A 12,667-nucleotide genomic window follows, 5' to 3' on the forward strand; every position below is an offset into this window, starting at 1 on the left:
CTGAAGCGCCACACAATGTTCACTCACTTTTCCTCTTTCTCTCTCTCTTTATTTCAGTCTTTTTCTCTTCCATGTGGGCACTGTTGTTACTCTGTTGTGAACTGGCAGGAAACGCCCCACTAGGCGTTCAAACCTAACCCAACACTCCTCTGGATCACCATAAGTCAGAGTTTAACTAACCTGAAGCCTGAGGAAACAGCATTTGTGCTTCACATTTTGGGACTTTATAGACTTCTCTGCTTTTCCCAGACACAGTAAGATGCACGCATGAATATAAATATAATGCATACATTTTATACATGCATAAATGCATGTATAAAATAATGAAATTATTATTATTTTTTATTACAAATCAAACCTTCAATTGTTCATCCACATTATAACACTATATGAATAGATACTATACAACAGAGTTTCAATATGGGATATAATTTTCCATTTTACTACTGGTTAATCACTCTAAAGTAAGCAGGTGAGTGGACAGATTGGTGACTAAATGATAATGTATTTTCTCTCCCCCAACTGAAACATGAGGGTGAGGCTACTGTTGAGAACCTAAACACAACCACAACCCGCGAGTTCATCCACACCTCTCTGGAGGGTCTCAGGGCGTGGGGATTAGACCGAGATAAAGACCTTGATGATGGAAAACACATAAAAACTCTCGCCATCCTTTTAACAAGCGGCAATATATTGAAGCTAGTTGATAAAGCTATTTATATATATGTTCACCTGAAGAGTAATTAAAATGAGCTATCTTACTCTATCTACTGATCTGAGGTTGGGTCCTCAGCAGGTCGTCTGGGTGGATTGGCGGTTCATCCTCAGCTGACAAGCTGGCTTGATTACAGATTGCTCGTTGAAATCAGGCAGACATGCAGGCAGAAATATGCAAGTTTATTGTTTGATAGATCGTAGTTGAGATGGTCCCTAACCGAAGATGACGAATAAAAAACATAACGGAAGTAATAACACTTCACCGTTTTTATTAATATCCTGTGTATCTGTCAGCCTAATGGGAAATGCTATCATTTCCCTCTCCAATAAAGGTGGAGGGAAATATTAAGGTTAAAATTGGTTATTATGTGAAGGGCACAGGCTGCTGTTTCCTCCTGCAATAGTGATAATAATGTTTTCCTTGTTTTCTAACATGTCTTCTGAATAATATGCATCATGCTCTGTGTTCAAACCATGACGCCTGACTAAAGTGCACCTTACTTTCATCGATCATTGTAGGTCACCATTGATTACATGCTCTGATCACATGTTATGTTTTGGTTTACACAGACAGGGTGGATCAATGGGGTTTTGTGGTTGTCCATTTCTTTCCAAAAAAACTTTACATGCACATTTATTCATTGATGCAAACGCCCATTCCAACAAAAGGCCTTTTAGACATCTGCCAGTAGGCTGTGTAGATGCAGTTGATACAAGGGTGTGTTTGTATGCAGATTCTACTTTCTTTTTGACATGATTGTCAACATGGCTTAGAAACATTTATTTTCCAAAGAACAAATTAGAGTGCGTGCTGACTCAAGGGATGACATGTTTTGGAAATGATTTGTTCTGAATAAATTATAAAGACAAAGAGGAAACAAGCATTCATACCCATGCCTTTAAAAGATATTTCCATTTCAAATCAATAGGTTAACAGTATCCCAATGAACTTAAAATATGCTGTTATATTTTATAGAATGCTATTTCATCAATTATATATGAGGCTATTGAGAGTGCTCATTCTATATTGGTCTATTATCCAATTCTTATCATAACCATTTTAAAACAATGTTATTGTTGTTTGCACAAAAATAACATTCACAATAGGCTATATTCTCACTCAACCATCGTTGTATAGAGGCAACTTATCACAACCAGTTTAGTGCTTGGTTGCTTTGGCAATGGTAAACCACAGTGCAAATCAGGTTTTCGGCCTCTGGCTCCAATAATCACCATAACCGTTACGACAAAACAAATACATTTGTGAGGAGAAAGGAAAAAAAAGATCAACAAAACACTTGAACATTCAATCGTGCACATACATGCATCAGAGGTTTCATGAAAACTTTAATTAGATACTTTTGACATGTCGTCTAATTGGTCAACAACTACTGGTAAATAGCAAGCTATTGCCAACTCGTCTACGTTTAGAATAATATGCAAGCGCAAACACTGCTAACAAACTACAAACAACAAATCCACGATGCAAAACGGCAAACTAAATAGAAAGACTGTATTAGTTACAAATTGTATGAACGTGAACTGTATTTACCAACCTGAATGTCACATCTCACCCCTTCATCATTATTTCAATCCCTGTCCTTATGTTTCTCTTATCTCTGAATGTCCTCGCTCACCTTAATGGCTTTCACCTGTCCCTCATTAACATTCCCCACCTTGTGTATTTAGTCAGCGTATGTCCCTTCCTCTGTGCATGTTGATCTTTGTTCTTTGTATCAAGTCAAGTTTATTTTGTCTAACCCATTTGATACACATAAAGGCAACTCAATGTGCTTAACAAATATAAAAGGAAGTGCAAACTGTAGTTATAAAAAAAACATTAGATTTATGTAAAAAACAAGAAAAAACAAAAGAAGTGCAAAACCAAATGCGTACACAAATATACAGTAAATAAATTTAAATAGATAAATAGTTAAAAGGGCGTAAAACATAAAGCACAAAACATAAAACATGAAACAGGAATTGGCTTTACTGGTCAAGGAGCTGCAAGCTGAAAAGCACAACACAAGCCCACAGCTTATAAACCGGCAGGTGATCTTGTGCCTATTACACTCAAAATTGAAATACTTGGAATTGAAAGGGGGGGTGTCTACAAAAATGCAAGATAGACTGCATACGTTAAATAGCATATTTAAGTAAGTGGGCATTTACATGTAAGTATTCTATATGCCAAAAACACACACCCATTCTCTGTTCCATGTCTATTTTCTTCAGAGCCGTATATTGTCTTTCATCTTGTTCAGATGATAGTTCAATATAAGCATGTTTTATTTTGTTTGGCATTCAGGGAAGGACTGACCATCTGGCATTTGGTCAAATGCCAAAAGGTCCGTTCTGATTGTTGGACGGTCTGGCCTGCCCCAAAAAATCTTAATAGAATAACCTTTGACAACATTTTTTTTTTGTTGAGGCATCATGTTTTGTGTGTTTGTGTGTGTGTGTGTGTGTGTGTGTGTGTGTGTGTGAAATACGTAACACATGCATATTTGCATGTGCAATGATATAAGATGCAAATGGAGTTTGTTGAGCAAGCTTAAACTTTTTTATTTTTCATGAGCAAACTCTGGCCAAAGGTCACTTGTACTCATGCATTCATTTGTAACATTCAAACTACCTCACCCTACTGTTTATCTCTGAAGCTTTGCAACATCTGATCCAATCTACGCAACGATGTGCCATTTTACAAAGATGCAATCACTATTTCCTTTGTTGCTTTCCTATCGTATTGCAGCGACAAATGATTGAACGCCAGACAAACATGTCTGTAGAACATTGTAAACGTGTTTCACAATACAAAGAAACACTCTATGGATAAGTCTCCTTAGTAATACATTGTTGAGACTTACATTCTAAACAGGCATGCTCATCACCTAGGACACATCCATTAAGGACAGGGCTTCATCCACTCTAGCTGTCACTTTCACTTAAAAGCTGGGAGCCACAACACCATGCCACAGGCGGAGCTGCAAATGTGTTAAAAAGAAAACACAGAACAGTACGCAGAGACACAAAATATGGTTCTCACTGGGATGAAGCCATGCGAGAGAACTTCCAAGTCTCATTGAGTGTGCTGCGATGCAATATCTAGTTGGTCTCTTTATTTTAGTCAAGAAAGTACTTTTCTTTATGTTTCAATTTAACGAGTGAGTATGTGTGACTGAAACCAGTGGTGGCTTTGCAGGTGTCGGGTTAGCTAGTAGTTAGATAACCGTGAGCTTCCAACAGGCTGTTCTAGAGATGGAATTGTATTTCAGGGCAATTGATCAAGTTTCAGCATTCACATCAGCTTCCACAACCTACTGAGTCGAGAGGTAGAAAAGTGTGATCAATTGCATATTGTGTGTGTGTGTGTGTGTGTGTGTGTGTGTGTGTGTGTGTGTGTGTGTTTGCACATGTGCATGCAGTGTGTCTAAGAGAGGGACGTATAGCACTTTGCTGTTGATGGGCTAGTGGCGTGATCGGAGCTTAAAGCACCACCTATAGCCATCAACAACAACTCTTTAGTGAAGCCAGAGAGATGCTTTGACCGCGCCATCTTTCATTCCTTTGAGTACACTATCACTCCCACCTAAGAGGTAAATACAATTGGCTCAAAAAAAGTAGGGTTCTTGTTTTTTCATTGATGAGCACATATATAAGCAGCCTCCCTTGATAACAGCCATAGCCCCCCCACTTAAGGTTTTGTGTGTGTGCGTACCATACCAGTGTGTTACAGAATTACATTGATCCTGTTCCCATTTAAGCACAACCAAGCGATCCGAGTCATACATCAGACAGGATCAGTGCTTCGTGTCTGACGATGCATCGGGGCACTTAGATCCGTGACCCATCGGTTTTCTTTTTTTTTGTACAGCCTTACTTCCTTTGCACAGTCCTTCACTCATCTCCCAACACTGTCACTGGCACATTAGTCATTTGGTAAGTTGTTTACCTATCCTGACTCATCGCCGCTTTCCATGGGTGTTTATCAACCTCAAGCAGTGATTGCTGGGGGGGGGGGGAGAAAGGCATTAACCTCTACAGCTGGCTGTGAGGTAATGCATGCAAGGAGGAAGCTGTAACCGGTAATCCTCTGTTTCCACATTCACGCTCCATACGTGGGATGGAATGACTCACCACTGATGGGGGGGCGGTCATCATTTGGCTCGGTTGCTCTGTGTTAATCATCAAAGTTATGATAAATGGTTTCTGACCACTAGAGGGCGGCAGAAAGACTGTATACACGTCTATGGTTAGCGACCCATATTCTGCTAATGCAGAAGTCAAATTTGGGCTTCAGTCAAGAAAAAATGGGTCTGAGTTAAGTGTGCTGAGTCATCACATAAATTCAATTATATTCTATTTGTATAGCCCTTAGTCACCATTACAGTCTCAAAAGACTTAACAGGCCAAATATTTATGACTAGGGCTGGGTACAATTCAATTCAATTTGATTCTATAGGTCTTGATTCGATATCGATTCGATTCGATATTGATCCAATTGCTTCGATATCGATTCAATAATACGTGCAGATGACAAAAATACCGAAATATTATTTAGAATTAACCATTTCAAAATGAATCAACAATTTCATTGTGCTTTAACTAGCAAAAAGGGAAGGCACCATTGTATAGTATTGTTCCTGAGCTAAACTTGCAGCATAAAAGTAATAATCATAACATGGACAAATGTAAAAGGGCATGTACATTTAGGCATTTTTTTTAAATTATTTTTTTTAATGGAAATAATCAATTTCAAAATAATTCTGAATCGAAATTGAATCGACAACAAATAAATTGCAGTGCATTGAAAAAATCGATATTTTTACCCAGCCCTATTTATGACATATGCTTGACATGAGCTTTCAATGAGAGTCTGGTTTTAAAGGCAAAAAAACATTCAAAGGTTAATCAGAAGCATATTCTATGAGGTTTGAAAAGACTTGATATTCTCTGTGCATGCTAACATTTAGGAAATGGGTGCCTCACTACTACTCAGTCCTCATGAAAAATGGCACCACAGATGGCTGCTGTGTCTCAAGCTCCTCCTCAACATTGTTGAAGGAGCCTGAGATTCAACAATTTCATTGCCAGTGACTGCTGCTGTAATTGTTGTGCAAATGACAAATAAACCATCTTGAATCTTGAATCATGGGTTATATTCTGATAGCAAATTTCTCTGGTTATTTTCATGTAAGAGGGTTATGACTCTTCAGTGAGCACAGTGTGTGTGTGTGTGTGTGTGTGTGTGTGTGTGTGTGTGTGTGTGTGTGTGTGTGTGTGTGTTTGCATGGGACGTGTTTCAATACTGTCCCCTGAACGCCCTGAACTGCTGTGTTCAGGGCGTGAGCTCTGTTCAGGGGTTGAACTGTGTTCAGGGCGTGAGCTCTGTTCAGGAGTTGAGCACTCTTCAGGGAGTGAGCTCTGCGTCTCTGCTCCTCGGTGCCTCTCTGACAGGTTGCTTCTGGCACGTTGACGCTTGTGTTCACTCCACAGAGCAGCATGAGCTGTTTTGGTGATTCCAATCTATTTTGTCTTTCTCCAGAGCTGGCACTAGAGGAGGACATGTTGTGTTTGGCGCTAAACCACATTTCTCCTTGTGATCACTAAAATATTGAAACAAGGGTTAAGGTCTCTGACATATACTGAGTAGCACATTGTTTAGTTTGTGTTCATGGGTCAAGTAATTGGATGGTCTCCATCGACCTTGATTACTCTCTGTCTGTCGCTCTCTTTCTCTCCCCTCCTTCTCTCTTCCTCTCTGTCTTTGCCTCTGACTCTCTTATTCTCTCTATCTCTCTCTCCCCACTATCCATCAGCTCCTCTCACACCTTCATTCCAGCTTGGCCATTGGCCCTTTATGAATGAGTCAACAAGGGGGTGTCATACACATTGTTAGATATGGGGTGAGATGGGCGCACACTAACAACACATGGGCGCACACTAACAATACAAATTAAGCCGTAAACTCGTCATCGCTCTCTCTCTCTCTCTCTCTAGCTCTCGCTATCTCGCTCTGTGTATGTGTGTCTGCCTCTCTGTGTGTGTCTGCCTCTCTGTGTCTAAGTCTGTCTCATTGAGTACGCTGGCACTTTATGAATTAATCAATAGGGCACACAATAATGACACAAATTAAGCCGTAATTGAGGCAGAAGAAATTATTTGTGACATCGGTGGATGCTTGGCACAGATAATGAAAAGTGTTCTTCTGTATCTGATTATGGTTCTCAGAGCCAAACAATACTACACATATTGGGATATTTAGTGAAACTATTATGATATTAACAATATCCCTGTTCAAGGCAGTTGACTTGTTTGAATCATCAGTAACTTATTGGTGTTTTTATTAATTGAACTGTCAGACATCTTTGTAAACACGTTTAGAGCAAATCATAGTTTTTATTAATTTGTATAGAGTTTTATATACGTTGTATTATTTTACTATCTCTCATTTGTATTTTCTTGCCTGTTTGCATGCATGGTGAGTTTATCCCTGCCAGGACAACCTGCCTTTTCTAACCTCCTCTCCACTTCAGCAGGGCTTTAGAAATAAAGATCTGGCGCCCCTTGGTGGATGTGTTTATGTAGCACATTCAGTAAATCAGGCACAGTACTATTGTACACCCATCTGAGACGTTATTCTTCTTCTTTCGTATTTTCCTGGAAAATAGCATTTCGTTGCAATACAATGGCAGAATAGAGCCTTTTGCAGGATGCATGGTTATAGTCATAGTCCTGTTTATTGTGACTGGAGATGGCTTTAAACATGCAGATCTGTTAAGTATTTTCTCTTCCTGTCTTTGCTCTCAGACAGGAAAATATCCATGGGGATTTCATGACTATGTTGGTGTGGCAATCTAGAATATCAATTTCTTTCTCTTTGGACACACAAGTGGGTTGACCAGCGAGTCTGTTGTGGTAGCGCCGCCTAATCTCTCCGGCGGAACCACCGCTGCTAGGAGATGGAAAATGCATTGTGAACAGTGCGCTGCTTGTGATTTGATGCATAGTGGGAATGTCGCCACAGACACCCGGTTCGTGACATTCATCAATACTGGTCAATTACCCATCCCACGTACAGAGCATGACTATGGAATTGGGAGGCTTTCTGGGGACGGTTTCATCCTTGCATGAATTGCCCCACCACCAGCAGTGGGGTAATTCCTTGCTCTACCCAGCAATCACTGCCTGAAGTTGATGAACAGCTATGGACAGCTGCGATGGACACCAGGATGGTTTAACACCTTACCAAGTGACCAAAAACAACAACAAGGGCTTTCCTCAGTGGACCATAGTATCATCCCCATTGTGTTTCCTCACTCGGTGATGGAGAGTGATTTAACATACATTATTACAATTTCAATCTTTGGCCCTCTTTGCGGTTGCCCCTTTAAAACCTTATTCATTTATTTGAGTACTAGAGGTCAGATAAAGCGTTTGAAAACATATTTTATACAATTGCAAGTCGCAGCTTCCTTGCCTGTCCCCAGCGGTCTCTATGAGTGACAGTAAGGGCTGCTGCACTAAATCAGCCTCATTAGGTGAACATATCTCTCTAATTGCATCACAAACAAAGAGGGAGTAGCGATCACCGGACCGGCAAATCGAGTCAGAATGAGAATACGTTTTACTGCCTAGTTTTACATATAAGGATTGTTTTTCTGGTATGTTGGCAAGAATAAAGAGTACCAAGTACACTAATGCAAAACAAAACAGTGAATGGATTTCAAATTAAATAAACAAGAAAATTCCACATGCAAAATACAATATGGAAATCGAAGACATAGTAATATCGTCTCAAACCTCAGTTTGAAATCAGAATGACCCTTGTGGATTGGGATTGTGTGAGCAGAAACCTGAACTCCATTTGAGAACCTTTTGGATCATCCCAAGCTTTATGGAAGTCTTGGTCAGGAAGCTGGTGGTCCTGGACAGGGGGAGTAAGGGAAACCTCCAACGCTAGGACATCCAGCTAGCACCGTGGTCTGCCCAAGCTGTGAAAGACAACACTTCAGGGCTCCCAACACAAATGGATCAGAGTGCTTTGAGCCCTGGTCCACCAGAGAAAATAGGGAGGAACCGGTTCATGCAGCTTAACCGGCTGCCAATCCAGAGTCATAGTCAAAACGCTCAGCCTCTCAAAATTGTAAATAGTGTAGCTCCAGATTACTTATAATTTAATTTATCGGCAGGTCAGAGAGGCTCACTGGTTTTAGCCCAGGTCTAGTGATTCATATCTGACACTGGGAAGGATGCGTAACCCCGATAAAGACTCATCTATAAACATGTTCAAATCTTTATTAAAACAAAAAACTAATTTCATACTAACATACTAGGTGGTCAGGAGATCCGGCAAGCAAAGCATGAACAGGAGAGACAGGGAACCGGACCGTTCGATGGGCCCCAGGATTCAGTGGATCTCCTAAACTATCGGAACCAAACACAAATCTAACCTGAGACAGAAAGCGGTGATAACAGGACTCTCCGGACCTGCGTCCGGCAACAATGTAACAGAAAGAACAATCAACAACTCAGGGTCAACCTGAGCTATCGACCTAATGCGCTTTCCCTCACTTGGCCTCATAGGCCCGCCCAGATCACATGATCTGCAGATGAGCTGCAGCTGGGCAGAGAGAGAGAGAGAGAGTGAGAGAGAGAGAGAGAGTGAGAGAGAGAGAGAGAGAGAGAGGGAGAGAGAGAGAGAGAGAGAGAGGGAGAGAGAGAGAGAGACAGGTATAGAGAGAGACAGGTAGAGGGAGACAAAGCAAAGGGAACACATAACTGTATGGACACGTTTTTAGCCTATTAATACCAAATGTGACGAGTTTCTCTATATTGATGTGTTTTTCTTCTTCTATAAGCAGAATAATTCTATAATCCTGTCACCAAGGTGTTGGACCCATGTCATAGTAGAAAGATGGTGGTCAATTATTAAAGTAATCAGTCCCGATGAGGTGGGTGTGTGTGTGTGTGTGTGTGTGTGTGTGTGTGTGTGCGTGTGTCAGTATCCTTTTCAAGTGAATTGTCAAATAACCCAAAAGCCTATCAAGTATAAAGACAGTGTATTGGCTGTCCCCAGGACACCAAGGAGCCCCCGGACTGCGTGCTCAGCGAGTCCTTCACCGCGCCCTACTTCACGCTGGGCTCCGACCTGCGCCGCCGCCGCCGCCGCTTCTCGGGCAACCTGCAGCTGCCCCCGTTGTCATGGCGACAGGGGGAGCGGGAGCGATCACGGACGCCCGACGCCGACTTCATGGCCAGGCCCACCTCCCTGCCCTTCGGCGCCCCGCCCCGCATCGACATCACGCCCGTGGACCCAGACTGGTGAGTGGGGAACCACCCCCCCCCACACACACACACACACACACACACACACACACACACACACACACACACACACACACACACACACACACACACACACTGAGACAACGCACACAGACAGACAACACACACACACACACACACACATACACAGACAACACAGACAACACACAACACACGCACGCACACACCCACACACAACACACAAAACACACAACACACGCACGAACGCACGCACGCGCGCACACGCACACACACACACACACACACACACACACAGACACACACACACACACACACAGATAACACACACAGAAAGACAACACACAGACAGACAACACACACACGCACACACAGACAACGCACATACATAGACAACACACACACACATACAACACACATACACGCACTCGGACACAGAGCCAGACAGACGGATGGCCGGACAGATGGACAGATGAATAGATGGACAGCCGGACAGACACATCGACGGACAGACACACCGACGGGGCCCAACATTCACACGGGTGTTTTTTTGAGTGGCTGTCTGCAACCATTTAAAATGGGTTTGGTTCAGGGTGATGGAGTTGGTCAGGATATTAACACACCTCTCTAATAACTGGCTTACTAATAAGCTACGTCACATGACAATGTGCGCCAGCGGGCGTCGTCAGGTCTGCGCTGCCTGACAACCGTCGTCGGGGGGGGGGGGGGGGGGGGTCTCGTTGAGAGTCCCCACCTGTGTCAACCAGTGTACCACCCGTCATGTCACATCCATCCACTCGAGACCACCGGCTCGGTCTCTTCATTTCTTTACCTTTTCTAGTGGCTAACGCCATTTTGGTTACCCTTCCCAACCCCCCACACCCTCCACTGTAGCAGGCGCTTTTAATCGCACAGCACACCCAGTCCCTAACGAGCTACAGAGCTGCTGCCTGGCACGCAGCCAGAAGTGTCAAATTCAGATAAGCTTTCGGTTATTAAAGTAATTAGTCCTGATGAGCTCTGGGCTCTGTGTGTGTGGTGTGTGTGAAGTGTGTGTGCGTGTGTGTGTGTGCGTGTGCGTGTGCGTGTGTGTGTGTGTGTGTGTGTGTGTGTGTGTGTGTGTGTGTGTGCGATTGCTTTGTTCTGTCAATCTGAGCTTTTCAATGACGTACACTTTGTATTATGATAGGGTTATTAAACCGCGTCGCAACACAATCGCAACAAACACCAACAAACAAATCAAGACTCTTATATACGCTGTTCGGTCATAATAATAAGTTGGGAAAGGAGAGCTGGTGGTATCTGTGTCACAGTGCTATTAGGTGTGTGTGTGTGCATTATACCAGACATTGTGTGGAACCGTGTTGTCGTGATATTGTGACTAAGCTTCTTCGTTGGCTCTTCTTGGTGGTGAAGGCTGCAGGACAGTAACATGATCCATTAATAGCTAATGGATTATGTCCCTATACAGAACACGAACAATAGACTGGTGCTCCGTCATCACGGCTCACAGTTGTACTGACGCAACTCTTAAGCCATTGTGTGCTTCGGGTGTCATGTGACATTGGCAGCCCCATCTAGTGATGTCACCGACGACATGGACAATGACACGACGTAACAACAACATGCAACTTCCCCGATCGCCACGCTAACCTATGGATTTCCATCATCACTAGCTGCAGAGTGTGATGTTGGGGCTGTGTAGCACGTGGTGGAAACCTTCTACTCTCTAGAATTGTACTCAAAACAAGCCTTTTGAATGAAATTATGAAATGAAATCCATGTTGTTTTCAGTCCATAAGGTGGCAGTATTAACATCGTTGTCTGCTAGGCTTTTCAGATTGTGTCATCTAGCACAAACATGCACACGCATGGACATCATACACACACGTGCGTGCACACACACACACACACACATACACACACACATACACACTCACACACACGTATAATTGTGTTCTCAGGATCCAGTGAGTAATTTCCTGCTAGCCTGCTGGCTGTATCCAATCAGAAAGTGTGTTCGTACTTTGGCGGTTTGGCTGTGACAGCAATGTCAGTATAAATGGAGGTGGAAGCAAGCATCTTTCTGTCCACTCCTTTATCATCTTTTCAGCCTGTCTGCTTCTCTCACCCATCACTCTTAACACACACACACCACAGGTGTACGCACACGCATACACACACTGTGTGTGTCACTGTCACAAGTCTCAACTTATGTTTGTGATTATGTGTGGTTATTTGTTTTTTTTATATGTGTGTCGTTTTCACGTGTGTGTGTGTGTGTGTGTGTGTGTCTGTGTGTGTGTGTGTGTGTGTGTGTGTGTGTGTGTGTAATAGCATGCCATAACCCATATCATCAAATTTGATGATATGGGTTTTGGCGTTGAAAGGGTTAAATGCTGCGCTGTGGAGGTAGAGGGGTGGCAGGCTCAAGAAGTTATTTTGGGATTTAATAATTTTTTCCTGCTGACGCACATAATTGTTTCGGAGCTTCAGGTCCCATGCATAATATTATTCACTTTTAATTTGAGGTGTTAGTGCGCAGGAATGGTTGTGCACAAAACATGACACGCAAGGTTGCTTGTTGGATTCCCCTGCACTGTCTACTGTCTTGATCCAAGCATCCAAACGTTGCTCGAGCAAC

At 42.6% G+C, this 12,667-nt stretch overlaps 1 protein-coding gene across 1 annotated transcript in view; it reads left to right on the forward strand.

The window, feature by feature from the left end:
* Positions 1 to 12,667, forward strand: part of pde4ba (phosphodiesterase 4B, cAMP-specific a) — a 133,020-nt gene that overhangs the window by 22,873 nt on the left and 97,480 nt on the right. Inside the window, exon 3 of the mRNA XM_079739509.1 lies at positions 9,797 to 10,041. Coding sequence (XP_079595635.1) covers positions 9,797 to 10,041 — 245 coding nt within the window. The remainder of the gene's footprint in view (positions 1 to 9,796; positions 10,042 to 12,667) is intronic.

The sequence above is a fragment of the Pollachius pollachius genome, assembly GCF_949987615.1.
Source record: "Pollachius pollachius genome assembly, chromosome: 7".
NCBI lineage: Eukaryota > Metazoa > Chordata > Actinopteri > Gadiformes > Gadidae > Pollachius > Pollachius pollachius.